This window comes from Talpa occidentalis, unplaced genomic scaffold, assembly GCF_014898055.3.
Source record: "Talpa occidentalis isolate TD23 unplaced genomic scaffold, MPIMG_talOcc4v2.1 talOcc4.2, whole genome shotgun sequence".
NCBI classification, from domain to species: Eukaryota; Metazoa; Chordata; class Mammalia; order Eulipotyphla; family Talpidae; genus Talpa; species Talpa occidentalis.
The window spans coordinates 17,756,382-17,783,326 of NW_023602073.1; the positions used below are offsets into that span (position 1 = coordinate 17,756,382).

The following is a 26,945-nucleotide window of genomic DNA, read 5'->3' on the forward strand; positions in this document are numbered from 1 at the left end:
ACCTTTGTTTTCACTTACTGTCTGTTGATTACAGTATTTTCAACTTTGTAAAGTTAACTTGTTAACTTGTAGATATCTGGTAGTTCAACAAATAAACTTTGGTAAAGATACAGATGTTTTCTACCCTCTAGAAAAGAAGTTTTATTGCACTGTAAGGCGTTTTCCATTTCTGTATCTCATTTAGCGGTGTTCAACTACAGCTCTGCTTCTTTCAGTGGCTACAAATATTCTATTAATCAGTTTTACCATCCTGATGGTTTTCCCGTCAACGAATTAAATAAACCTTATCAGAATTATTTATTTACATTGATATAGAAGTCATGCATTTTTGAAAAGTGTTACTTGACAAAATGGATAACACTAAATGCAGTAAATTGGATAAATTATTCAGTTAATTGGAGGTGGGGAGGAGAGAATATTTAATATTTAATTCATCAGATGGGCGCCTCAAAATTTGAGAAGGTTAATAACCAAATTGAGTGATTAGCAACTTGCTTTTAATTCTTATTCAGGAAAAGAAATCTTTCTTTGTGCCACAGATAAGTAACCCAAGTCTCAGTGTTTTACTTGCAGAGGGGATCATCTGTCCTGTGACTTCACTGTATCATCATGTAATGATAATGGAAAGGGAAACACAAAACATATCTCTAGCGTCAGATACCACCTCAGGTGGATTTAATTAACTAGGGAGAGTAATAGAAATTTTGAGCTTCAGACAGTCACAAGAAACTATATTACAACCTTACACCTAGCAAAATTAGGTTTTGCTAGTGTTTGAATATTTGACTTTACAGTTCACCTTGTGTTAATCACATCATAGATAAGTAAAAAAGAACTAACTTTAAAATATCTTGCATTAGCTTCCCATCGACAGGATTATGCTGGGTGAAAAAGTCTGGTTTATCTAGAGGGACTAATGTCAAAGAATATTTAATACCCTTTCGATGAGTTTACCCCTATGCTTGCTTTCTTCCTCCCCGGGCCCCCATTTCTTTAAGTGCCCTGCTAAAGTTTCACATTAAAGTGTTTCAAATCCTCTTTATAAGTGGAGGCAAGATAGGTTATTTAAATTAATTTATCACAATAAAAGACGTTGGCTACTAAGTCCTTATCAGTTCCTGGTACCTCCTTATCATTTAATTGTTCTTTTTCCAAATTAGTGGGTCCTCGCGTTTTCTGCTTGGTTCCTGGCACAGGGCCTTAGTCTAATGTCAGTTGTGAAGGGCTGCTGGGTTGACAAAAAGACGTGGGGGCAGTTAGGAGCGAGCTGTCCACTACACAGACGAATAAAACGGCGAGCGCAGAGGAGGGCCCAACGTCACGCAGAGATGGCATCGTCGGCAGACCGACCGAGCAGTGTGATTCCTTCGATAGCTCAGTTGGTAGAGCGGAGGACTGTAGTGGAAGCTCCCAGGCATCCTTAGGTCGCTGGTTCGAATCCGGCTCGAAGGAACCCGAATTTTTTTATTTTTCTGCCCACCCAGAAAACGTTTTACCTCAGTTACACTGTGCTTTAACGTGCTTCTACTTCAGGCCAATCTCATTGTGAGACTTTTTTTTTTTTTGAACATTATTATTATTATTCGTGAGAATCACTAATAGGCGCCATCAGATTTCAGCTCCACAGTTTACAGCTGTACAGCCGGGGCCACAGACAAGTCATGAGCCTTAAATGAAGCTCATTAGAGGCGTCCCACTTTGTTAGGGGTCTACAGACGTGTCTTGGCCCCATCAACAAGGACCCCGAACCGGTGGGGGGAGCGGAAGTTGAAGGGGGGCCCCAATAGCTGGAACCACGGCGACCCTGGCTGCTTGGTGGAGCACGAGCGCCATCTAGTGGGATTAGAATCATGTCGCTGGGAAGGATTGTTTCTCAGGTTAGACATTACACCGCGGCCCTCCTCTGGGCGTGGGCAGGGGTGGGGTTGTTGGGGTGAAATTCTGGACTGTTGCTAGTCCTTCTTGGTTTAATTATGTGACGGCAGCCCTTCTCCCTGCTTGGCCGCCTTGGAGGTGGTGGTTTTCAAAGCTCCCCGGGTGATTGTTATGTGCTGCAGGTTTGAGAGGCCCTGCTAGAAGAGAAACAAAAATCTTAGGGGGAAAAAAGACAAGGGGAAAAACGTGTAGAATTTTCCATCCAGGCTGGGAATTAATCCAAAAGGTAGAAAATTAATCCAAAAATCTTTCCCAGTGACAGCACTCTATGGCCACTAGAGGGTGCTCGTGCCCCACCAATTAGCAACAGGTCGCGGTGGTTCCTACTGCTGGGGGCCTCCTCTTTCCCCTCTACCCCGCCACCGGTTCGGGATCCGTGTTGATGGGGCCAAGACGTGTCTGTAGTCCCCTAACAAAGTGCGACGCCTCTAATGAGCCTCGTTTAAGGCTCTCTTAAAACAGAGGACATTTCCTAGCTTTGTGTCAATCTCATCAAGTATGTGAATTCCACCTCTATCCTGCCTCAGAATGCAGGAGAGCTCTCAACCAGAAGATTAGATCTAAGCACTATCAGCAGCAGCACCATTTCCGAAGATACAGTCCCAGGAGATTACAGGAGAAAGAGCAAATGTTTAAAAAAAAAAAAAAAAAGCCTCAAACACCCACATATTCTGTGGCTGTTCACCTGTGGCGGCCTTCAATAAGTTGGATGTGTGGGAAATAGATTGAGAATAAAAAATGTAATATGAGGACATAAATAATCGAAGTGTAGATTTGTAAATCCAGCTGGCAGAGACCCCTATTCAAATCTGCCAAATGTGAGAGAAATCCCAAAGAATCCAAACTTACTTAACGCAAGCTCCTTCTAAAGGTGAAAGGGAAGAAGGTAACCTCGGGTACGCGGCTCTTGAAAGTCTATCGTTAGTGTGAAATGGTCTCTATCTGGTCCTGGACGGTATTTTGGGGCGTTTGGTATTAAAGAATAAATGGTGATGGGTTGGAAGGGGGGGGAAAGAAAAAAAAAAAAAACCTTGGAGAATGCGGGCATCGATCCCGCTACCTCTCGCATGCTAAGCGAGCGCTCTACCATTTGAGCTAATTCCCCGCGCCGGCGTACCGCGGCTCCTGCCGTACCTACTTTAATTGGCAGACGTGGTTGGCAGGCACCGGCACCGCGGGGGGAGTTTGTGTCAGCCCCCAGCACCAGGTAGGACGGAGTCTCGTAGAAACCAAACACCCCTTAACCCCGCTCCCTGTCCCTCTATGCTGGATCCTGTCGTGAGCAGAACCGCAGAGCGCAGGCGGACAGAAGACCCTGTCTCCAAACTGGACAAAGGTTTAGCCAAAAATAGACATATCCACGGGAACCGAAATTGCATTTTGGCGGGGAAATCAAGTTTCTCGAGCAATGAGACGCGGCTTGGGCTTTACCAGTCGTTGCTGCTAATTCCTGCATCCCTAAATTTTCCACCAGTTGATTCTGCTGGCCCCAGAAACAAATGTTTCCCTTAGGATTTCCTCCAAGATTTGCTTCTGTCTGGGTAAAAAAAAAAATTCTCCGCTGGTGGACACATGGCCACGAGGGGGCGCGCCTCCTGTTAGTCTCTCCCCTCTGGCGTTTGTCATCCTGAGGTCGTTAAAGGTGTGCAAATTACCTTTCAAATAATAGGAAAGCAGATATTGTTGTGGCTGCGAGCTTGGATCCAGCATCTTTGTAAAAAGAGACAAAAGGCACCAGTTGCTTCTTTTTCTTCTGGGCCTATTGAGTACTGGAGACCAGGTACTGAGACAGGTGCTAGGTACTGCTCAGAGCTAGTCCTGAGGAGGGTTCCCAGGACAGCCTGCAGGAAAGACAGCTGAAGGGCCTCACCCCACATCTTCATCTTCATCTACTTCCTTGCCTCAAATCCCATCGTTAAAGTCTTCCCATACCCTTCTCTTCCCCCCCTCCCCCTCCGGTTTAATGTTATTTTCTAGTTTCAATGAAATTGAGACAAGGTGATTAAAATTTAGAAAAGGAAGCATCTTACTAAGAAAGTGACTTCATGTCCCTCTGTGGTGTCAGGCAGGCTGAGCAGGCCTTTCCAACATCCTGAGCATGACCTTAAAAACAAATCACCTTCCAGCCACCTCTCCCTCCATCTTAGATAAGACACTTCAAAACTCAGGTGTTTCAAGTGTGAGGAGAATTTCACCACTCATCTCTAAACCTGGCTCAGCATCATGCTGACCATCATCTGGAGACTTTCTCTTTATTCTTCCCTGCATAGAACTTATCCCGCAAGGGAAGTCACTGTGGCCTCCACTCATTCTTCTCTCCCTGTTACATTTCCCCCTGATTTCCTTAGAGGTGCAGTGTGGACTTGGAGTGGGAGAATGTAGCCTGCCCGCACAGCTCAGATCCACGAGTGAATTTTGGCAGGACTGATTGTAAATCGGTACTGTGGGTGTGTTTGAGGGCTTTCAACCTTTAGTTAGAGTTCTAGTTTCCAGTAACAACGGATTAGGTGTGATATATTCCAGCTGCTCAGTTACCGTGATAAAATGAAGATCCTGAATATGATCTTAAAATTCACTTTGAAGTTATACCAGGTGTTGAACTGTTCACTCAATTCTAAGCTCACTGATTTGAACTGAACTGTGTACCCCACACCCCATTCATATGTTGATGTGTGTAGGGTAAGGAAAAATGTCAGGCTTTTCTGCCCTCTTGCCATCAGGATAGATGATGGATCCTGTGGTCCTGAATGCATGCCTGATGGCGGGCACCTGGAATAGGGTGTGGGCAGATGTAGATATGATTCACCTGGGCTAAGACTGTGCTTTATAAGGGAGGCATCACAGGGATGCCAGTAGAAGCCGAAGCAGAAGCCGAAAGAGAAGCCAAGAAAGAAGCAGCAGAAGCCGAGAGAGAAGCAGAGAAGGCCGGAAAGCCCAGATAGAGTGAAGACTTGGTGGGGGCTGGGAGGCCTGCCAGCTTCCCAGCCCCCCAGCACCCCTGCCTGCCGTGTACCTGGTAACCCCAGTAAAAGACCTGCAAAAAACCACTGAGGGCTCCAGGACTCCTCCTTAACCTGGTCTGCTGGATCAGAAAACTTGCACTGTGGTCTTCCTGCCCTTACAATTTGCTAACTCCCAACATGACTTTATTTGGAGTAAGGAAGGACAGTGATGTGTGATTTACTGACATTTCAGTCAAGAACCTACCACATATACTATGGTGGTCAGGCCCGGCTCCATCATCTTGCCTAGATGTGTACTGGGCTACACCACACAGGTATACACTCTTGCGTGTTCACACAAGGAAGAATTGCTGATGACTCGTTTCTCAGAAGTATCCCCCATTGTAAAGTGACACATGTAATTAAGGGTAATGAGTTCATAAGAGTGGAGCCTGATCCTTTATGATTACTGTTCTTACAAGGGGAGACACTAGAAAGCCCCTCTCCATATTCCTGTCAGGAGACACTGATGAGTCCTGTTGGAAGAAAAGTTTGGAATTTAAAAAATAACATTGTTTTGCTTTAATAAGCACAGATATTTTATAGAGCAATCTACTTAATCTTTCCTTAAGTGTATTACCAGGATAAGCCTTTTCTCTTAAGATAGATTAGCATATGCAAGAGACTTCTGTCTCACCGGCTGCGCTCCTCAGCAGTGTATCTCAGTAGATTCTGCTCCCCATTCTGTCTCTGGTGAATCCTCTCCTCCCGCCCCACCTCTGGTCTACACCCCAGTTCTTGAGTGCATAAATAAATAAAAGTAAATCTTTTTTTTTAAAAAAAGATAGGTTAGCTTGGTCCCCATTTGTGTCTATTTCTGCCTTAGGCACAAAGAAACTGGACATGCAACAATCTCTTGATATTTGATGATTTGCTTGTTGAGAGGAAAATTTACACTTTCATTTTTAAAATGTGAGGGTTATTTTCACTTTAAATTGTGTCACTATAATTATGCAATAAAAAACAAACACACAAATAATTTATCCAACTAAGAAAACTTATACACACACACACACAAACAAAAACCACTCCACATGTTTCAGCATTAGGGTTAGGAATATACATGATTTCCCACTGATCTTTCAGAAAGGAGAATCGCAATGTTACCAAAATGCTTTGGATATTGCTCTGGTCACAACTCTAGGATACTCTGCAACCCAGTTGTTTGTATTTAGGGCGACCTTATCTTTGTCAAGCAAACCCAGGCACCTTGGAGAGAAAAAGAGGGAGGTAATCAGGCAGAACAGCAGCAGGAAATCCAGGCGATCCACCCTAGTTTTATTATGCCTACGGGGGAAATGACATGGGATACCCGTAAGGAGATATACAGAGTATTCTGACGTCTTACAATGTACAACCTAGTGAATTTTACATATTTATAAAAACAGATCATTAAATGGAAGACATTCAGTGTCTAGGAAGACTGCTTAAGGTTGACTGTAAGTCAACTCTGGAAAGTGGAACATAAATATTATCCTAATGGGAGCCATCGGGACAAACTTTTAGGAATTCTGAAATAGGTCCTGTGTAAATGTAATGGTGCAAGCCAAAGTTACTCCATAAAAGAAATACTCTCGAGAGGACAGTAGGAGAAGGTGGTCCTTCGATAGCTCAGTTGGTAGAGCGGAGGACTGTAGATCGCGTCATTAGACATCCTTAGGTCGCTGGTTCGAATCCGGCTCGAAGGACAAGCGTTTTGAAATCATGGACTAAAAAAATAAACCCACTCGTTTAATTTAGGTCTTGATCAAAATTAAAGGAATAACCCCTTTCTCTCAGCAAAAGGATCTCTGCCAAAAGATCCCAGTAAAGTTGTTATTTATCTTCCAACGTATTTATCTCCCCTTCTCACTGGTGTGAAGTAAGTACGGAATGAGCTAGTAACACGTCTGCTTTTAGTTAGGTCGAGAGAGGACATTTCCAGGAAATCTAACTTTTCGCTCCAGAAATTCACACTCCCCACCACCTTGTCCCCTCACCTCCACCCCAATCACCCGCTGGCTCCGGGATTCTCGCCCCTTCCTTGTTTCCCGCCTATGATTATCCTCACAATTTTGATTCTCACCTTCTCCTCTCCTGCGGGAGGCAGAGGTTGAACTGCCCTGTGCACCCCACAGCCAATCCCAGATGGCTGCCCCCAAGGTTTTCATTTTAATTTGTATGGAGATTCGGATGCCTTTGGGGTCCTCTGTTATTTTGGCAGTTTTTGCAGAAGTCTTTTATTAGGAATAATTTCAAACATTCCCCCAAAGTAGAAAATAATATTATGAACTTCATCGTACACTGATATCACCCAGATACAACTACCATTTTCGCACATTCACCACAAATATCCAGTCCACCCCCGCCTCTGATCTTGCTACACAAATCCAATATCGCGCCCCCTGGTGGACATGCCCTCTGGCGACAAGGTGGGACCCAGCACCCCCCGGACGGCGGCCGGGGGTTGGGTGGAGGGCTTCCCCGGGTGGTGGTGCTTTGAGAACTGGATCGCAGTGAATACACAGCCACCGGGTTGCCTCAGTGCCTCAGCCTGCACCCGGCGCTCCGGGCGTCTTCTGCTTTGCCCGGAGCAACAGCTGGTAGGAGGGAGCCGAGTTCCAGCCGACACTGCCAGTGTAGACCTTCCTGGATTCGAAGAAAGGCCCAGTTGCTACATTGATATAGGAGCTGAGTCGCCAGGGAAAGAGCTTTCGAAGTCAGTTTTCAATGGTTCTGCCCGTTGAAAAGGACAGGCAGGACGTGATTGGTGTGAGGTGTGTGGATTGCTTGCCCTTTTATTCTAGGGTGCTATCAGAGGGAAGAGCATTCCAGCGATGAAACTGCAACTTGAAGGCCTTGTAGTGGGAATCTTGTGCTCAGATTAGTTTACAGGTTAAAAACAAACAAACAAACAAAACAAACAAACAAACAAACTGGAGAGATCAGCTCTATGCAGTTTTTCAGACAAAGATCGACTCCACAATGTCATGTGACTGTGAGAGACGCCTGGTTCTGGGATCTCAAATGAGAATTTATACCTTAGTGCTAGTGATGAAAAAAATACTGAGCATTTTTCAAAACCCATTGCTGCCCTCTGTGAAAACTGGTGAATTTTCATTTGAGAAAGAATGTGAACTGAGATCCTAGAATTTGGTTGCTCTCACATCTGTGTGTCTGCGCTTCGAATGTGCAGTGAGGACACTTGATACATGGAAGATTTTGTGTGTCACACAAAAACTGCCTATTTCTCTAGATTTTCTCTATACGTTGGCTTTCCACATGTTCCCCGGATGAGGGTAGATCATTGAAAAGTAATGTATTAGAATATACATTCTTAATTTCTCTAGAAATGAACTCAATAGCTGAATGAAATATTGTATGCTGCAGATATTTCAGTTAGAAATCATTGGACAGGACTCTGAAGGAAAATTTGCTATTTCTTTTTTTCAAGACTACAGTTATGGAGAGCTTTGATTTTGAATAAGCAATGATCTTTTATAATAAATTCACTAGAAATTGTTCCACAAATACATCAGGAAAAGCCTACCCATTATTTCTCCATTGTTGTGCATTTCTGTCTTGGCGCCAGGAAGAGGAATGCCACTAGGGGGCGCTCGTTAACAACGCATGGCAGCATCCCTGTAATGAAAGTGCGCTTTTTTTTTTTTTTTTAAGTTGGGAACAGGTGGTGTTTCATTTATTGCCCCCCTATAACAAGAGCCACTCAGTGACTAAAGACACAAGCACAGACACCACCTCTCAATTTCTCTACATATTATTTTCCCTGTCCCTTCAAAGAAGAGGACAGTAGATTCCAATTCAAACTAGTCTAGATTCAGGAGAATCGTATCATTTATAGCTGACTTTCGAGAGAGGAGGCGCTAAGCATACCGGAATACTAAAGGTCAAAGCCCTAGCTACATTAAATCTAAGGCACTAGGACAAAGTATACTTGATGTTTGCATCTTTAAGACCTAAGCATACAGTAAAAAGCAGAAATCCTGAGTGTCCAAGGCAATTTTTTTTAAACACAGTTCTGTAATCACTGTCTACATCAGCTTTAGAACATCTCCAGCACCCTAGGAAACACCTTTGTATGTGCATATATGTTAAAAATACAGGCAAAACTTAAAACTGTTAGGATATTTAAGATGTCCCAAGGTAACACAAATCAGAGCCTTCGATAGCTCAGTTGGTAGAGCGGAGGACTGTAGGTGATTTGAGTAGACATCCTTAGGTCGCTGGTTCGAATCCGGCTCGAAGGACTAACCTTTTAAAAGGCTGACATCCTGCAGACCTGTGCCCCTTATAAAGTATACAAAAAAATTTCAACACAGTGAGCCACAGGTTGTCATTTGTTCTTGTAGGAGAACTCAGGCTTAAAATCAACAACCTTCAGGCACAAAGGTGCTTCAATGAAGTTCCTTGAAGTAGGTCAGCAGCAGAAAGAATGAATTTCCTGGAATTAGGTGAGGGTCCTGGGGATTGTAAATAACGGCAAGGACGACAGTGCTACGTTCCACTTTTTGTTTTGGAGGCTCGATGGCCCTTTAGGGGATCTCTGTTATGTAGGTACATTCATGAATAAACGTTTTATAGCAAAATTTCCATTTAAAAGTATTCAAAACTCTAAATTTTGAAAAATTTCAAATTTTAAACAATTGTAAGCACTTAAATATAAGTAAACCTTACAAGGTGAGTCAGCCCTCAACTGGCGTCGCACCCAGGAAGCTTATTTTCATCTCTGGAACACATAGACCTCACTCCATTCCCCAAACAGTTGACCCCAGACGGCCTCAACTCGACTTTCTGCATTCCCCAAGGCGTTCTACAGAGTCAGCGATACTTGAGGATCCACCTCGCCAGCTCGGTCTCCCCAGCTCGAGACACAGGTTAGTTAGCTCGGCCACTCTGAACCGGTGCTCCAGCTCTCGCGAGAAGAATGTCGGGGCTGAACGGGAAGCCCACTTCCGCCCTCAGCACTCGCCGGGACACGCCCACCCTGCCCAACTTGGGCCTTTCATTTGTCATCAGACCATAGGTCCCGCCCCCTCGCCGCGACGTCGCACACTGAGCGCGTCTTTCGGCGCGGCGCTGTACGGCTGTCGTGCTTCCCGTATCCGCAAGCATGGAGGCCGACGAGTCGGAAAAGGAGGCTGAAGGATTAGAGGAGGACGCCGTGGATCAGGAACCCCTGGAAGGGACAGACCAGAAGCCAGAGGTGGAGGAGGATCCGGAGGAATCCGAAGAGGCGGCTTGCAGCGGCAAGAAGCGGGTCGTGCCCGGTATTGTGTACCTGGGCCATCTCCCGCCTCGCTTTCGGCCTCTGCACGTACGGAACCTTCTCAGCGCCTACGGCGAGGTCGGACGCGTTTTTTTCCAGCCGGAGGGTGAGTGTGTAGCCCTGGCAGTGAGGGGAGGAGGGCGGCGCCGTTGCTGGCTGCCCGAGTCTCACAGGTTTCGGGCGCCGGATCCGGCGACCCGGGGCAGGCCCCCAGCAACTTTGATATCTCGGTTGTGCGCGTGTCTGTTAGGAGGCTTGGGGGGCGTGTGGGTAGCGCAGGACGCCCCGCTGCACTTTATTTACAGGATGGTTTTTGAATTTTAACTTCGCTTCCCCCCACCTGAATTTACTGGTTTGTTAAATGAGTACAGCCTGAATAAAGATCCCCATGACTTTTTCACAAAACTGAGCACATTTGTCATCGTGCCCCAGAGACAGTGTACGAGCACCCGCCCCCATCTCCCTTACAGGCACGAATTGGAGTTGGGAGGGAGGGGTCTGTGCAGGTTTTAAAGAGAATCTTCTGAGAAGACCTGATTTAGAAGTTGACATTTGAGGAGAGGGTTGAGTTAGACGTGGGGAAACAGTGGGCCTTGCATATCTCCCCATCCTGGCAAAGACCTTAAGGTGGGATCCTGGCTTGCCTGCAGGTTTGGAGAACTGGGCCAACAGGAGGTGCAGTTGAATGGGTGCTGCATCGTCCCCTTGACCACCTCTGTCTTTGTCACACAGATGGCTTCGTGAGGCGGAAGAAGAAGGCAGCGGCAGCCGCGGGTGGCAAAAAACGATCCAAGTACAGCAAGGACTACACCGAGGGCTGGGTGGAGTTCCGGGACAAGCGGGTAGCCAAGAGAGTTGCGGCCAGTCTGCACAACACACCCATGGGCTCCCGCAGGCGCAGCCCCTTCCGTTATGACCTGTGGAACCTCAAGGTGAGGGTATAGGTTTGTCTGCACACATTCCCAGTCTTAACCCAGGCTCCTCTTGACCTCTTGTTGGCGCCAATCCTTCCATCTCCTCCATCCCTGGCCTAACCAGATCTTTTCTTGCTTTCTTGTCTGCAGTACCTGCACCGGTTTACATGGTCCCACCTCAGTGAGCATCTTGCCTTTGAGCGCCAAGTACGCAGGCAGCGCCTGAGGGCTGAGGTTGCCCAGGCCAAACGTGAGACTGACTTTTATCTTCGAAGTGTGGAGCGTGGAAAGCGCTTCCTTGCTTCTGATGGGGACTCTACCCGCCCGAATGGCTCTTGGGCATTTGCCCAGCGTCCAACTGAGCAGGAACTGAGGGCCCGGAAGGCATCTCGACCAGGGGGACGTGAACGGGCTAAGCTGGCCAATGTCCAGGAGCAGGCCCGCTCCAACAGAGGTCTTCTTGCCAGGATCTTTGGAGCCCCACCACCCTCGGAGAAAGTAGATAAACCCTCACTGGTCGAAGACTCTTGAGGGTTAGGGAGGCTTCTTCCTTCTAAACCGGCCCTACTTCCTTTCTACTTGATGATGTCTATATAGACACACTATCCAGTCTGTTTCTCAGACCGGGAGACTTTGATGAGTACCCAGACATAGAACTTTGTGGATCTTTCCTCTTCAGCTCCTAAGCATGCCTAACTGAGGCACCTAATTCGTACTATGATTATGACTACCATGGATCCAGTTTTGTCTTATTTGATTCTTGACTGCCTGCCTCCTACCCAGTGGGGCTCTCTAAAAATCCCACTTCTTGGTCCCAGGAAGAGCCTTTAGTTCAAGCTAGAGTGATAATGGCTAGTCCAGACAACAATTGACCAATCACGGGTAAAAGCAGCAGCACATCCTTTTTATTTAGAAAAGATTTAATAGGGACAGGGACTCATAGCAAGGTCTGGGTTAGGAACCATCTTCCAAATGTATGTATAGAAAGAAAAAAAACTAATTTTTTAAATACTTTTTGCAGTTTTGTTAATAGAGATTGTGGGGGCAGGGGAGGCTGTTGAATAACTTTCTCAACACCTATCTCCTTGTGTCTCATTCATCATCTTCCTTTCATCTCTTAGTCTTAGAGGTCCCCTCTATCCCCCATTCAACATGTACTCTTTCTAAATTTCTTGGCCCATTTTATCAATCAGTATTTACCAAATTTCTATATGAGGACAGCGTGAAAGTAGATAATGTCACATGGCCCTTGGCATTAAGAGTCTTAAGACTGCTAAAACAAGACATTAAAAATAAGTACATAGTTTCAGAGATGAGTCCATTTTCATCAATTTTTGCAGATCATTCCTAAAGTCTCAAAGAGCCTGGGGGTTTCTTAAAATTGCGAATAGAGTTCCATGGACAGGGTGTTGGCTTCAAACCACTGTGAAGGGGTAAACAGATAGAGGAACTGAAAGCAGATGTCAGAATGAGTATACACAACTTCAGAGATTAAAACTCCTGTCAATATCCAGGTTGTTAAATTTACATGAAGTGGTGGAATGGTAATTTGGATTTTTTTTTTGCACTTTGTTTTTTTTCTTCATTGTCAGTATAAATAGCCATGTATTCTTTCTGATGAAGTGGATTCACCCACATCTTTGACTCTAACCTTGTTAGCATCTTGCTGGAGAAGATGCTAACATATTATTTAGGAGAGGAAAAATGCCCTGTAAAAATTATATTGTGCCTGGTGTAACGTTTTCCACAATCCATATATCTCTCACATCTAGCACCCAAATATTTCCTTGGTAATTTATTCCCTCATCTTAGGAACTTTCTACCTTTGTTTCTGTGTTTACTTCTTTTGAGTGTTTCACTAGATTGTTTCTTCAGGCCACATCTTCCATGTAAACCAGAAAAATCCACTGTCAGAATTTGACAAGCTGTTGTATTCATTTATTCAGAATTTTAAGTGCCTTTTCCCCACCTTTGCTAGATAAATACTAGGATCAAGAAGCTTCCCACCCCCTCACCCCATGCCAGGTGCTAACAGCTAGAAAGTAAAACATAGGACTAATTATTTCTTGAGTGGATGTCAGAAATTGTGTTTCCAGGTCAGCTGGTGTTAGGTGTTTAGAGAGCTCACACTTGCAGCCAGGTCAACTGAGTTAGTCACAGTGAGGAATGAAAAAAGTGAAAGGAAGAAAATGGGCTTCCTAGAACTCACTTTTATTCCCTCTAGAATTTAGGCCCTTTGAGGGCAGGAAATTGCTTTTCACTCAGAATTTTGCTTCCATATGAGCGCACTTAGTTTTCCTACGTGAATTAACTCATTTAATATACAGCCATGCAATATCGTATTATTCCACCTGCCATTAAAACCATGCTCAAGGTTATGACACAATTTGACACTTAGTACATAGGCCCAGGTTTTTCTTCCCAGTGTATATCTGATAAATGCTGATTGCTTGAAACTCATGAGTGAAAAGTCACTGCAAATTGAATAGATTTATCTAGTGCCAAGAATAGCAAATTGGGTGATTTAAATCTCAAACCTCTCCTATATAATCAGACTTGGTTATGAACCTGTTGCAGTGAACACAGAATTTATCTAGTTCTTCTAATAGAGAAGCTGGGACTGCCTTTGCTGGAAAGAGTAAATCAGTAGAAGGAACACACTGAATCCTTCTAAAGAGGGGATTTTAATAGGTGTGACCAGCTCATGGTGAACTAATTCCCATACACATCCAAAAGTCAGATTTAGAGCACTCTTCCTCGAGTCCTGTCCCTAGAGGTGGTTCTCTTAGTAGAGTTTCAAGGGAGAAACTTTGTGTAAGCATTTATGTAGCCAGTTGTTTGAGGTCCAGTGTTAATCTGTCCTGCGCAACTTGAGCCTGGCATCTGATTTGCAAGAGATGCGGTCATTTTCTTCCTCTTGGGTCAGTTGTGTCCAAAACCCCTACTGCCGCACAAAGTTGTATCTGAGACGCCCAGTAATACGAATGGAATGGAAAGAAAAGGGTAAAGTGGTTCTAGTCTCTTAATTTTTTATAATATAAACATCCTGAAGACTCCCCTGTACATCAGTATAAAGTGCCCCTCACCTCCTCACACTCAGGCATCAGGGCCTTAAGAAGGGCGCAGGATTTACAAAAGACCTACACAACACCCCAAGAGGAGGGGCCAGGACTGGCCTGGAAACTCATCAGAGGGTGAAAGGGGCGGGAAGGACAGGAAGAGGTTCTTGAGAAGCCTGACTTCTCACTGGCGAAAAGCAGCTTCTATGAATAGCAGCTTCCTGGTGCCGTGGGCCCCAGCATCAGAAGAACCCGCAGCATCCAAAGGCTCCTGAGAATAACCATGGAACCCACTCGAGTCACCACCCACTCCCCTCCCCTACCTGCAGCTTCACAACCTAGGATATGTCAGGCCAGAAATCACCTGTTCTCAGCCTCACTCCCCTTTGGAATTGTATGTTTCTGGCTTATTTTTAAGATTGATTTATTTATGCATACAAGAGCTGGGGTGCAGGCCGCAGATGCAGGAGGTAAGAAGATTCTCTAGAGACAGTGAGGAGCAGAACAGGCAGACTTACTAAAATACACTGCTGAGGGGAGCAGCAGGCAAGACAGGAGAGCTCTGCTGCGCCATGTGTCACCTCTCTGGCCCAGGGTTGAACTGGTGCTGCTGCAGTGGCTACAGATAGCTTCATACTGCTGCATCTCAACCCTTTGCACCACCAGGGAGGCTCATGGTTCTGGTTTAAACTCAATACCACTTAGGAATAGCTAATTCCAACATAAAGGTTCTCAGCAGAAAAAAACTATTCTAGAGCAATATGCTAAAACACCTCCCTTGCATTAAATTAAAAAAAAGAAAGTGCACTTTGGGACATTTTCCATGCACATAGAAATAGGGCAATAGATGGTGAAGCCATCGGATGCCTTTTGGTGGGCACAGTAGTGCCATTTGATGCTATACAATCTTTCAAACCAGTGCCTGGAATTTCACTGTGTGATCACACTGAACTTGTGATCACAGTTCACTGTGTAACTTGTTTTAACCTCTTGCTAACATGAGTGAATGGTTTCCAAATACTGCCATAGAAATGCTGTAAATAACGTATTGTATATATATATTAATGTGGATGATGTGAGTGTGTCTGCAAGATAGAACTTGAGGTTGGACTTGGCCAAGTGGAATTTGCATTATAATTATTAATAGAAATTGTAAATTGTCTTTCACATAGGTTGAAATAAGGGCATAGGGCAGGGAGCTTTTTCCAGTTTTGCCAACAGTAATTAGTGTTTTCTACCTCCTTCCCTGTCATTCAGTATTTTCAGTGAATGCCTTAGTAGTTTTTACCCACCATTCAGCGTTCCATTTCCCCTGAGTAAAGGTGGACTCTATGGGGTCTGCAGCCTCTAACATGGCACATGGGGTAACCATGTCCAGTTATGATGGGGTGCAGAAGGATGCCCTAAGCACAAAACAACTAAGGAATTCACAGGAAAAAAAACAATCTAGTTGAAAAATATAATTTTAAGAAAATAAATACCTTTAGCTAAAAATAGCTTTTGTATGTCATTATTTCTCAATTTTCTTTAGAACGCATAGATTTACAGAAAAACTGTGACTGATACTAAAAGAGTTCCCACTTAATTTGGATCAAATTTCCTCTCCTAGCATAGTACATTACTATGATACATCCATGCATGTACACACACAGACACACAAATCCACAACATTATACAAACAAAGCTGGTTGGTCTACTCTTGGCTAAGAATTCAGGGATCGCTGAAAGATCCAGTGTCCCTCAAGCCAGGGATGCTGATCTGCAGGCTCTACCTACCCTTACTCTGGGCAAAGTACTTGGACCACGATGGGGGATTCAGCTGCTTCTGACTTGGAATCGTGAATACGCTGCTAGAAATATTCAGTACACATTTTGTGAGGACAGAAGTTTTAAATTCATCTGGGTAAATGCTAAGGAGCAGGATGGTTGCATCATATGTTAACATTTTTGGCTTTATAAGGAATAGCCAAACTTCCAAAGAGTCTGTTCCATTTTGCACTCCCATAATATGACACAAGGATAGAATTAGATGGAAATCAAGCAGAATGAACCTATATACAGCAAGCTTGAAGATTTAAATGTGTGGGTATATTACTTTATATTGAGAAAGAAACCTTTAAAAACCAGTGTATGTTCCAGCAAAATTTCTGTGATGTACTAATTTACTGCTTTAAGAAAACACTGTAATGCACACTGTTCTATAGCCATGAGAATGCCACCTTTCAGAATCATTTACTAGTGGTGTTACTTTAGGGTCATCTAGAAACTGCAAAAGAGAATAGAGGGAAACAGCTACCTGTGGGTAGAGCAATCTCTGTTTAAATGAGTCATTTGTGAAGATTTATAGTCAAGACAACAATTTAGGTATTTCAACCTGGTGGTCCACAAGCCTACTCAGACCCATAGGTTGGTTGAATGTTCTGGCTGTCAATTAGGTACCAGTATCTCCACATTTCTTTGAGACACCGAGTTAGTAGTCTGCAAAGGTGATAATAATTTACATTAAAATTTACAAAGAAACCAAAGTATTTTAAAACATCGTTTCTTATTGCTGCAGTTATGACTTTTGGTGTATATGTTTTAGGAAGCAACTTAAAATAAGCAGCCTAAAGAATAACTTAATGGTGATAATTCCTCTCAACATGGTTCACAACTCAACAAAACACGTCATCTCTACCTTATAAGCAAATATTGTCATTTATTACTTAGTCTAAATACTTCTAATAAGCAGTGTAAGGGGCAGGACTGGACACGGTGCAGGTTCTCTGATCCCATGCAGACCGGGTAAAGGAGGAGTCAGAGTCCTCAGTAGTTTTGCAGGTTTTTTATTTGGGGTTCACCGGGCATATGGCAGGCAGGGGTGCTGGCTGGGGGGCTGGGAGGCTGGCAGGCCTCCCAGCCCCCAGCAAGTCTTCACTCTATCTGGGCTCTCTGGTGATCTCGGCTTCTGCTTCGGCTTCTACTGCTGCTACTGGTGCTGCTGGCGTCCCCCCGTGACGCCGCCCTTAAAAGCACAGTCCTAGCTCAGCTGAATCCCATCTTCCTATGCCCACACCCTATTCCAGGTGCCCGCCATCAGGCATGCATTCAGGACAAGGATCCATCATCTATCCTGATGGCGGAAGGGCAGAAAAGCCTGACATTCTCTTTACCCTACAAGCAGTAAGTCAAGTCACTTTCTGAGAGAAATAAGAAAGTCTAAGTGAACTTAATTTCTAAGTCCTAATGGATGATCCCCACCCCACCCCCACCCACCATGGTCCAGAGTAATTTCAAAACAATACTTGGTGAGTCAATAGGTATCAAATTCCAATTAGCCTTTCTCAGAATAAAATCTATATTCTAGGGAGAATAGTCCATTCAAAAATGTTTTAAAATCTTATTGAAGGGTGACATAATTGTTTGAAAACTGGGATGGCATCCGACTGAAATGACTTACATTTCATCACTTTTTAGCTGTTTCACATGTTACCCTTCTTTCTCATGGCCAGCTCCTGGAGAAAAAAGCTGTTCTGAATCAAGCTTGTATACTCTCTAAGAATTTACTACACTGGACAGATAAAATTCACCCTTATTATGCTATTTATACTTTTTCTCACAAACTCTGGCAGAAACATGTTGAGTTTCTTTGGTTCAGATACACTCTACTCTTCCAGTTATTTCTAAGATGTCTATCTATAAACCTGGACGTCCTGGTTTGGATCACTTCTCTTACAGCTCTGGATTTTTCATAGAACATAAACTGGGAGAGGTTGTCTGTCCAAGGCTAGTAATCCTTCCGTGACCCACACTGGAATTTAAAGTCTGGTCCTAAGACTTATTTCCTTTCTTGTTCTCTCACAAGCATGTTTCCAACACTCCAGATATACTATGTTTCGCATGTTTATCAGTCCTGGTCTGAACTCTTCAGTGTAATCCTGCTCAACATTCTCTTTTTTTGAAGTATCATCTGCCTGTCTCCATCTCTTGAACTTCTATCTAGCTTCAAATGTTCATATGAAGCATCAGCAACACTATAAAACCTACCTGACTATGCATTATCCTGTGTGTCTCTGTTTTTTTAAAGATTCATTTATTGGGGCATATATAAATAAATACATTTTTTTAAAAAGCTATCCCCAGCCACTGCAGCTAGTGTTCGAACACAGGCCAGGAATTTATTTATGCATACAAGAACTGGGGTGCAAGCCAGAGATGCAGGGGGATGAGAGGATTCACCAGAGACAGAGTGGGGAGCAGACCAGGAGGATTGACTGAAACACACTGCTGAGGGGAGCAGAGGGTGGACAGGAGGGGTCCGCTGCACCATGTGGGTAGCTCCCTGGCCTGGGTTCAAACACTAGCTGTAGTGGCTGCGGATAGCTTCATAGTGCTGAGACTTATGCTCTTGTGCCACCAGGGAGGCCTCTAAGTAAGTTTCTGAGTGGACTAGTCACACACACTCACACACTTCACGTTCTGATAATGCATATTGTCTCTGCCTATGTCACCTTGTTTACAAGTGCTTTGCCCTTTATCAAATATGAATTAAAATCACTCCATTGATACCTGCAATACCATGGAAATGTGCGTGTGTCTACGTGAGGAATGGTGAGCATGTATTTTTGGAAAGTACAGTAACCGCCCTAGCCTTGCCATCCGAGGGGCAATCATACCTCTCTTCACACATTACTCCTCTGACAGTCTCCTCGCTGTATTGTACCATCATCAGGGTCCTTTCCCGTCCTCTCCCCAGTGCTCATGCTACAACTTCAAAGCAGAGCTTTCAGCACATTTCCTTGCTTTCACTTCAAACAGCCGGCCTGAATAGCACATTATCTGAGAGTCAGGATGTGCTGCCATTGGCTGCCAGGAGGACACCGTTTATTTCCATGGAAACTGCCTTTTCACCTCGTGCAATCCAACTTAAGCACTGGCTTTGACAGGAACAACAGCTTCCACATTGTTGCTGACCTAGAGGGTGACACTCTCAGAAGGAGAGAGCAGTTCCCAGAAAGAATCACAAGGAAGGATTACAAGTGTGTGTTCACCCACGTGGGACCATGTGTCTGCAACTTTTATTTCTTGATGTTTCACTGTTGTAAATAACTTATTATATATCTTGGGTCTTTGAATATTAAAAGATCTTTGAAAGGTATTTTATAATTTTAAAACAAAGGTGTACACTGTTCTAAGTTATTTTAAATTCCTAAAACCTGTCAAACATGACAAAAGAATTCACCAAGGGCCTCCCTGGTGGCAAGGGGTTAAGTGTCAGCACTATGACACAATCCCCAGCTAGAGTTCCATCCCTGGCCAGGGAGGAGATCCACATGGTGTAGCAGACCTCTCCTGTCTCGCCCACTGTTCCCCTCAGCAGTGTATTTCAGTCAATCTGCCTACTCTGCTCCCCACTCTGTCTGGTGAATCCTCTCACGCCACCCCCCGCTCCCTGTATCTCTGGCCTGTACCCCAGTTCTTGTATGCATAAATAAATAAATCTTTTTTTAAAAAAAGAATTCACCAACATGTTATTAATGGATTCTCATATTCCCTGTTCAAGTATGAGTGTTTTGTCTTTCTTTTTTTTAACTCGTTCATTCGTCTGTCTTGCATTGGACAGATTTAGAATAAAGCATGCATTGATTTGACAAGAGAAATAAAACTAATTATCAAAAATAAACATGAAGATAGTTTAAATAGGGAAATTGGTAACAGCCTACTAAGAAATCACATGTGATTATGAGGACATTTAAAAAATTCTGAGTAGCTCAGTTTTTCAAGTGTCATATTTTTTTCTGGCCACTGGGGAAAGTAACTTCCTTACGTATTCTTACAAGGTTCTTCCAAAAAGTAACAGCATTTAATATTTAGGTTTTTATTCCCTTTTGCTGATACTGACACATCAAATAATAAAGATAACAAGAAAAGACTTCCTTTTACATAATGCTTAAGAATAAGCAGGGAAAAAAACCTACCCAAGTTACCAGAACTCTAATGAAATTTTGGAAAAACTGAGTAACAAATATTCAATCTTATAACTACACTGACGCAGGTATGATGATTATTTCAAGTTTACTGAGATACAAAGAAGTTAATAAATTGCTGACATTCATAAAACGTGTAGATGACAGGAGAGGGATTAAAAGAGGTCTGCCTCCAGACCCATGTTGTTATCTCTGTGTTTTTACATATTTGAAGGCTCATTTCCTGGCAGAGTAAGCAAAAACTGGCACAGCAGGAAAACAGTAACAGATGGAACAAAAAACATTTGCAATCACACTCAAGCAGGCTCCTTTGCAGTCATCATCCACCTGTGGATTCAAGTTTTCATTCACTCATGAACTCTGATACTGCCGGACTGAATTTCCTCCAACGTTTATATACATAGAATTTTCTATTAAGTTCTTGACCAACATTCTTTGCTGCCATGATTTTCATTTTTGCTCCTCCTCCCCCCCACCATTTTTTTTTAATTTTATATGTGAATTTTCCATCTTTTTAAAATATTTATTTATGCATACAAGAGCTTGGGTATAGACCAGAGGTGTGGCGGGTGAGAGGATTCAGCAGAGACAGAGTGGGGAATGTAACAGGCAGATTGACAGAAGTACACTGCTGAGGGGAGCAGCGGGGAGACAGGAGAGGTCTGCTGCACCATGTGGGTAGCTCCCTGGCCGGCCACTGGGATCGAACTCATGCTGCAGAGGCTGCGGACAGCTTCACAAGCTGTGTCTTAACCCCCTGCACCACCAGGGAAGCCCCACCATTTTTTTGTTTTAATCGTATATTTTTGTTTCGCTCCCCTGCATGTAAAGCTCCCATCTGCTGTGAATCTCAGCTCTGGGTTTTTGTCCCTGGTACTTAAGGTGCACTTATGTTGGGGGGAAAGGATGTCCTGAACAAACTCCACAACCAAGTTTTATGGACCCCAGCCTCGGCCCAGACCAAAGAGCTCCAAGACATCAAGGACTACAAATCCCATAACGTCATCACTGCCGAAGGGAGGGTTGCTGGGAACTGAGGGTGGAGTTAAGCAGCCAGGCTTGGTTTATAACCAGTCATGGGGGCCTTGGGGGTGCTTGTTTTTTTTCACAGTCCTTTAGTGGGCTGTTGGGGTTCTAGCTCAGCGGAACTGGTAGGACGCATTCACCAATTTATCTCTCTCTCTCTTACTGAGTTTTTCATTTCTTCATTTCCCCTTTTTGTAAACAAACCCTTTATTACCCCTTTTTGTTTGTGCCTACACTTGAGTCTCATAAGGCCCTTTAAAGCATGCGGGTGAGGACCCAGAGTCAGGCCAACCCATTTCACATTGGGGTTGCCCTGTAACACTTAAACCTTTTGAACTCCCTGCATGTATGTGTTTGCTTCAGTCTCCATAGGCAAGTGGCATAAACTCAACTTTGAGATTCATGATCCTTCCTTGAGAGATTAAGATCTCTCCCGAGAGTCTCTCATCCACGGGAAGTTAAGAATTATAATTGGGGCCTCCCTGGTGGTGAAAAGGATTAAGCACCACGCTGTGAAGCAATCCACAGCCTCTGCAGCACGAGTTCGATCCCCGGCTGGCCAGGTAGAAACCCACATGGCGAGGCAGAGCTCCTGCCTCTCCAGCTGCTCCCCTCAGCAGTGTATTTCAGTTAGTTTGCCTGTTCTGTTCCCCACTCTGTCTCTGTTTTTCTTTTAATTCATGACTACACATGTTTTGTGATGGAAAAGTCACATGCAGATTACTGTAACATGGTCAGGGGTACTGAGCAGAGAAACATTTTCTCTTTTTGGGATCTTTCTGGTATAAAATTAAATTAAACTGGGGTACAGGCCAGAGATGGGAGGGGTGAGAGGATTCACCAGAGACAGAGTGGGGAACAGAACAGGCAGATCGATGGAAATACACTGCTAAGAGGAGCAGCAGGTGAGTCAGGAGAGGTCTGCTGAGCCATGTGGGTTTCTCCTTGGCCGGCTAGTGATGCAGTGGCTGTGGACAGCTTCATAGGTTGTGTCTTAACCCCTTGCGCCACCAGGGAGGCCCTCATGTTACATATCGTTTATATTGTTCCTTTTGTACTATGTATCGCTAAAATAGTTTACAATCATAAAAATAAAAACTATTCTTAAAAATAATGAATTAATGCCAGGAATAAAAATATCTTACTTTGTCATTTGTTTATTTAGGGCCTGAATGAAATTTCATTAGATGATTCATCTAGTTAACAAGAACTATATAGAGTTGGTTACTGGTTGGTTGTTTTTTTTTTTTAAGATTTATTTATTTAGGTATACAAGAGCTGGGGGTGTAGGCCAGAGGTGTGTGGGGGTGGGGAGAAGGAGAGGTGAGAGAATTACCAGAGAGAGTGGGGAGCAGAACAGGCAGATCTACTGAAATATACTGCTGAGGGAGCAGCAGGTGAGACAGGAAAGGTCTGCTGCGTCATGTGGATCAGCTCCCTGGCCAGGAATCGAACTTATGACACTGCAGTGGCTGTTGATAGCTTGATAGTGCTGAGATTTAACCCCTGTGCCACCAGGGAGGCCCCTACTTGTTGGATTTTAAAAAGAAAAGATCCTAGTTTGACCCAATGAATTACAATGGCATCTAATGTAAAATCAGTTGATGGAATATGATCTCCTATACTCTAACTAAGGCTGATTAGTACATTATTTTCTATGTAAAATGTCTTGAGTTCATCACAAAAGTGTTTTTAATTTCAGATGTACATACATTTGTAGTGATATGATTTTAGCTTTACACATAGTAGGCCTGTAGGAGACATTTATATCATAAAAAGGCGACACACTCACTCTACTAATTGTATTCATTAGCACAGAATGATTTTATGTTAACTGGTTCCCACATCATTTTGATGAATGTACATTTATCACTCTTAGACTTGTTTTTCTGTCAGAAGTTACCCAGGTAACCAAGCAGCTTTGTTCTTTTGAGTTTGTTAATCCTGACGATTTCCCCCCCTCACTAGGTGTTGCTTTTTTTTTTTAACAGTTATTTATTTATGCATACAAGAATGGGGTACAGGCCAGAGGTGCAGGGGGTGAGAGGATTCAGAGACAGAGTGGGCAGCAGAACAGGCGGATCTACTGAAATACACTGCTGAGGGGAGCAGCTAGTAAAATAGGAGAGGTCTGCTGTGCCACGTGGGTAGCTCCCTGACTGGGGCGCAAATTCATATTGCAGTGGCTGGTGTTGGCTTGATAGCACTGTCCTTAACTGCGGAGCCACCAGGGAGGCCCTAGGTGGTGCTTTGACCCAAGGTCCCCAGGAACCAGGGAACGTTTCATACTTTTCCAATTAGGCAGTGATTTAACTAGACTCCCTGGGTCTTCAACTTCACCAAGCTCATTAAAAGTTTTCAGCCCCCACAAGACACCTCATTAAATGAGTCCCTGAACACTGGTTTTCTAAGTAATAATACCTCTCACCTGAGGCAAAGAGACCTGCGTTGCCATCAATCAACTGTCTGAGATGGTAACCACCCCAATTGATGTCAGGACATTAGAAATCAGAATAAATCTTAGATCACAACTTGACTTCCAGACATTTTGAAATGTAAAAGAATCATCTATGTTATCCACCTCCTTATATAAGCTAGATTTAGAGATGGCACTACACAATCTCCTTCAGGGGACTGGTAAAGTATATGTACAATTGCAGATATAAACCTATAAGAAATATTATATTGGGCCAGAAAAAAGTGATCAAAAGAACCAAATTTCATTAGGTTAATATGTGTTCAGGTCCTTTCCAACCCTAAACTTTTGTTGTGTTAAATTTCCTAAAATTTTCAAGCTCTCTTTGATGAGTTTGTACAATGATCATAAATCTGTGACCTTGATAAAGTATCTCTGGATTTAAATCACTACACCAGGTTAATGGTGGGTATAGAGGTCTATTTATTTCTTTTTTTAATTGTTTTTTTTTTTTTTAATGTAATGTTGGTTTACAACAATGAACATGATTCACAGGTACAGGCTTGTAACCGAAGACCAGAGTTCAGGCTTCTGGTCGCCACCAATTGCCAATAAAGTAGAGACAGGAATTGAATCTTTAAAGTACACTTTAATCAGACAGCCAGCAGTCTGGAAGATGGGGGGTTAACACCCTAAAGAACCCACCTTAACATTTCATTTCCAGCTGCCTTTTTATAGTGAGTTGAACAAAGACAGTTCAACAGTAAGCAGGCCTTCACCGTTGCCAGGAGACTGTGATGTCCAGTGCCCAGATCTCCTTCTCTCCCTCCTGGAAACCTGGTTTTACACTGGCCCCACTGAGCTGAGGCTGGTCTTCAGATAGCTCCAGCTCCACACACTCCTGCAGATGTGTCCTTGGGCTGGAAAATGAACTCAGAGCAGACAGGCCATAAACAATATGTGTGCGGATTTCGCACTATACCTGCTTAGTGTCTCACCAATCTCCTCCCCCTCCCTAGGCCCTATCAGGCTCACACATCTTCAGGCCTGTGTTACCACAGCACACCTGCCACCAGAGGACATAGTTCACTGTGTCCCTTCCCAGGTATCTTTTTCAACTTTGCTTCCTTAAACATAGTAGAAGCTTTTTGCTTTAAATTAGAAGTTAGTTGACTGGATTCTGAGAATCCTAAAGTTTTGCACATTTGTTCAACCTCAGTGGAGTTGTTGGTGTTTATTCTGACACTCAAGATCACAAACAGCCTGTTTGTTCCCCACTCTGTCTCTGGTTAATCCTCTCATCCCCCTGCACCTCTGGCCTGTCCCCCAGTTCTTATATGCATAAATAAATAAATCTTTAAAAAAAAACATGTTACGTTTCAGGTATGTATTGTTATAAACCAACATGTATATTATATATTATAACATGTAATATATTACATTAAGTTTTTCTTTTTTTTTTAAATATTTATTTATGCATATAAGAACTGGGGGACAGGCCAGAGCTGGGGGAGGGAGAGGATTCACCAGAGACAGATTGGGGAACAGAACAAGTAGATTGACTGAAATACACTGCTGAGGGGAGCAGTGGGTGAGTCAGGAGAGGTCTGCTGTGCCATGTGGGTTGCTCCCTGGCTGGGGATCGAACTCATGTTGCAGTGGCTGTGGATAGCTTCATAGGTTGCGTCTTCACCCCTTGCGCCACCAGAGAGGCCCCCTACATTAAGTTTTTCACCAAAAGTTCATACAATTGATGCTTTTAACCCAATTTACCACCCCCCCCCATCCTTCTCTTCTGGTTACTACTAATTTGTCCTTAAAATGGTAAAGTTTATTTTTTTTACTGAGTCCATCCATTTGTTTTGTTTCTCTGTACCATATATGAATGAAATCATATGGTGTTTGTCTTTCTCTGATTTATTTCACCTAGCAGCATGCCCTGTAGGGCCATTCATGTTTTGCAGGTGAAAAGATTTCATCCTTTTTTTTAAAATAGTTAAGTAGTTTTTTACTATATATGCACAATAGGTCTTCTTTAGCCAGTCATCTGTTAATTGGGCACTGAAGTTGTTTCCAGCTCTTGACTATTGTGAATAGTACAGCAATGGATATGGGGGTGCATATATCTCTTTGAATTAGTGTAGTCCAATTTTAAATATGGGATGAATTGATTAATATGGGATGCATGCCATATTTAGATGAAAATGTATCTAATGATTTATAAGTATCTAAAATGATACAGGTTTTTATCTATTTTTGCTTCATTCAAACCAAGAAGTCCTAGAAATTTTGTAATCAAAACACCTTTTCCTGGCCTCCCTCGTGGCCTAGGGTTAAGTCCCAGCACTGTCATAGCTAAGACTAAGTTTGATCCCCAGCCAGGGAGATAACCAACATATGGTGCTGCAGACCTCTCCTGTCCCCCTGCTGCTCCCCTTGTAACAGGGTGGTCCCCAGGAAAGGGGGAGGTTCCCTGCCCCACCCAAGGGAGGGTGGAGCTGAGCAGGAAGAGAAGCTGCAGAGGAGACTGAGGAAGGAAGCAGGATGGAGCCAGGAGACCTGGAGGAGGCGCATGGAGCCTAGAGACACGTGAAGAAACTGTGCTTGTCTTTTGGTCGTGGACTGGGTGACACAGATGTGGGTGAGACCCATGGGGAGGTGACAATGGAAGCTTTTATCTTGATGTTGATTTTGCTCTTTTCCTTCCGGGCTTGTCTGGTTGTTTCTGACCCTTTTCTGTGGGTCCCCACTGGAAGATGCTTTAGACTGTGGCAGGCTTTGGGGCCTTGTTCTGGGCCAATCCCATATAGATAGAGTTTTACCCACGAGGGGACGGATAACTTTGGGTGCTTCATTTAGAAACTAGACTCTTTGCCTTACCTGTTTTGTTTCCTAGTTGTATTAAAGTTCCTTCCCATTAAAAAGTCTCATGTTTTGTGTTGATGTGGCGGATGGCAGAACCCATTTAGAATAGGCAGGTTTGCGGGGTTTGGGCTGCCCCTCTCCCTGTCCTATAACACCCTCAGCAGTGTACTTTGGTCCTTCTGCCTGTTCTGCTCCCCACTCTGCCTCTGGTGAATCCTCTCACACTTCTTCCCAGTTCTTCTGGAAAAAAAGAAATCTTTTTCCAATCTTACTTTCTGGTATTTCCCCAGAAGACACAATATAACACTGACTGAGTAAATTAAAAGTGCTTAAATCCTAGGATTTTTGTTCCTAGTTAAATTTCTTAGTCTGTTGGAGACCCCTAAGGTGTTAAGTGCTGAAACAAGGAAATGACTGGAATCAGGGTCGTGGCTGGAAGACTGGGCCTGGCTCACAGACTGATCAGCATAATTTCTTGTGTCAGCGAAACTATGCC

At 43.8% G+C, this 26,945-nt stretch overlaps 1 protein-coding gene and 4 non-coding genes across 5 annotated transcripts; 4 read left to right on the plus strand and 1 right to left on the minus strand.

Moving 5' to 3' along the window:
* The first annotated feature begins 1,364 nt into the window (after positions 1 to 1,364).
* Positions 1,365 to 1,452, plus strand: TRNAY-GUA (transfer RNA tyrosine (anticodon GUA)). The gene is given in 2 exon segments: positions 1,365 to 1,401; positions 1,417 to 1,452. It is a non-coding gene; the product is annotated as a tRNA-Tyr (tRNA).
* Positions 1,453 to 2,967: 1,515 nt separating this feature from the next.
* On the minus strand, positions 2,968 to 3,040 carry TRNAA-AGC (transfer RNA alanine (anticodon AGC)). The gene has a single exon. It is a non-coding gene; the product is annotated as a tRNA-Ala (tRNA).
* A 3,497-nt stretch (positions 3,041 to 6,537) lies between these two features.
* TRNAY-GUA (transfer RNA tyrosine (anticodon GUA)) lies at positions 6,538 to 6,625 on the plus strand. Its single transcript is given in 2 exon segments — positions 6,538 to 6,574; positions 6,590 to 6,625. It is a non-coding gene; the product is annotated as a tRNA-Tyr (tRNA).
* Positions 6,626 to 9,096: 2,471 nt separating this feature from the next.
* Positions 9,097 to 9,184, plus strand: TRNAY-GUA (transfer RNA tyrosine (anticodon GUA)). The gene is given in 2 exon segments: positions 9,097 to 9,133; positions 9,149 to 9,184. It is a non-coding gene; the product is annotated as a tRNA-Tyr (tRNA).
* An 818-nt stretch (positions 9,185 to 10,002) lies between these two features.
* Positions 10,003 to 17,029, plus strand: ABT1 (activator of basal transcription 1). Its single transcript, XM_037519108.2, has 3 exons — positions 10,003 to 10,309; positions 10,936 to 11,135; positions 11,268 to 17,029. The coding sequence occupies exons 1-3, from the start codon at positions 10,048 to 10,050 to the stop codon at positions 11,646 to 11,648; spliced, it is 843 nt and encodes a 280-aa protein (XP_037375005.1). The 5' UTR covers positions 10,003 to 10,047; the 3' UTR covers positions 11,649 to 17,029.
* The last annotated feature ends 9,916 nt before the right edge of the window (positions 17,030 to 26,945 follow it).

Bases quoted from the DNA above. Each gene is read 5' to 3' on its own strand.
- ABT1 (XM_037519108.2), top strand. From the start codon at position 10,048: ATGGAGGCCGACGAGTCGGAAAAGGAGGCTGAAGGATTAGAGGAGGAC. The intron at 10,310-10,935 runs GTGAGTGTGTAG...TTTGTCACACAG, and splicing joins CGTTTTTTTCCAGCCGGAGG to ATGGCTTCGTGAGGCGGAAG. The intron at 11,136-11,267 runs GTGAGGGTATAG...TCTTGTCTGCAG, and splicing joins ATGACCTGTGGAACCTCAAG to TACCTGCACCGGTTTACATG.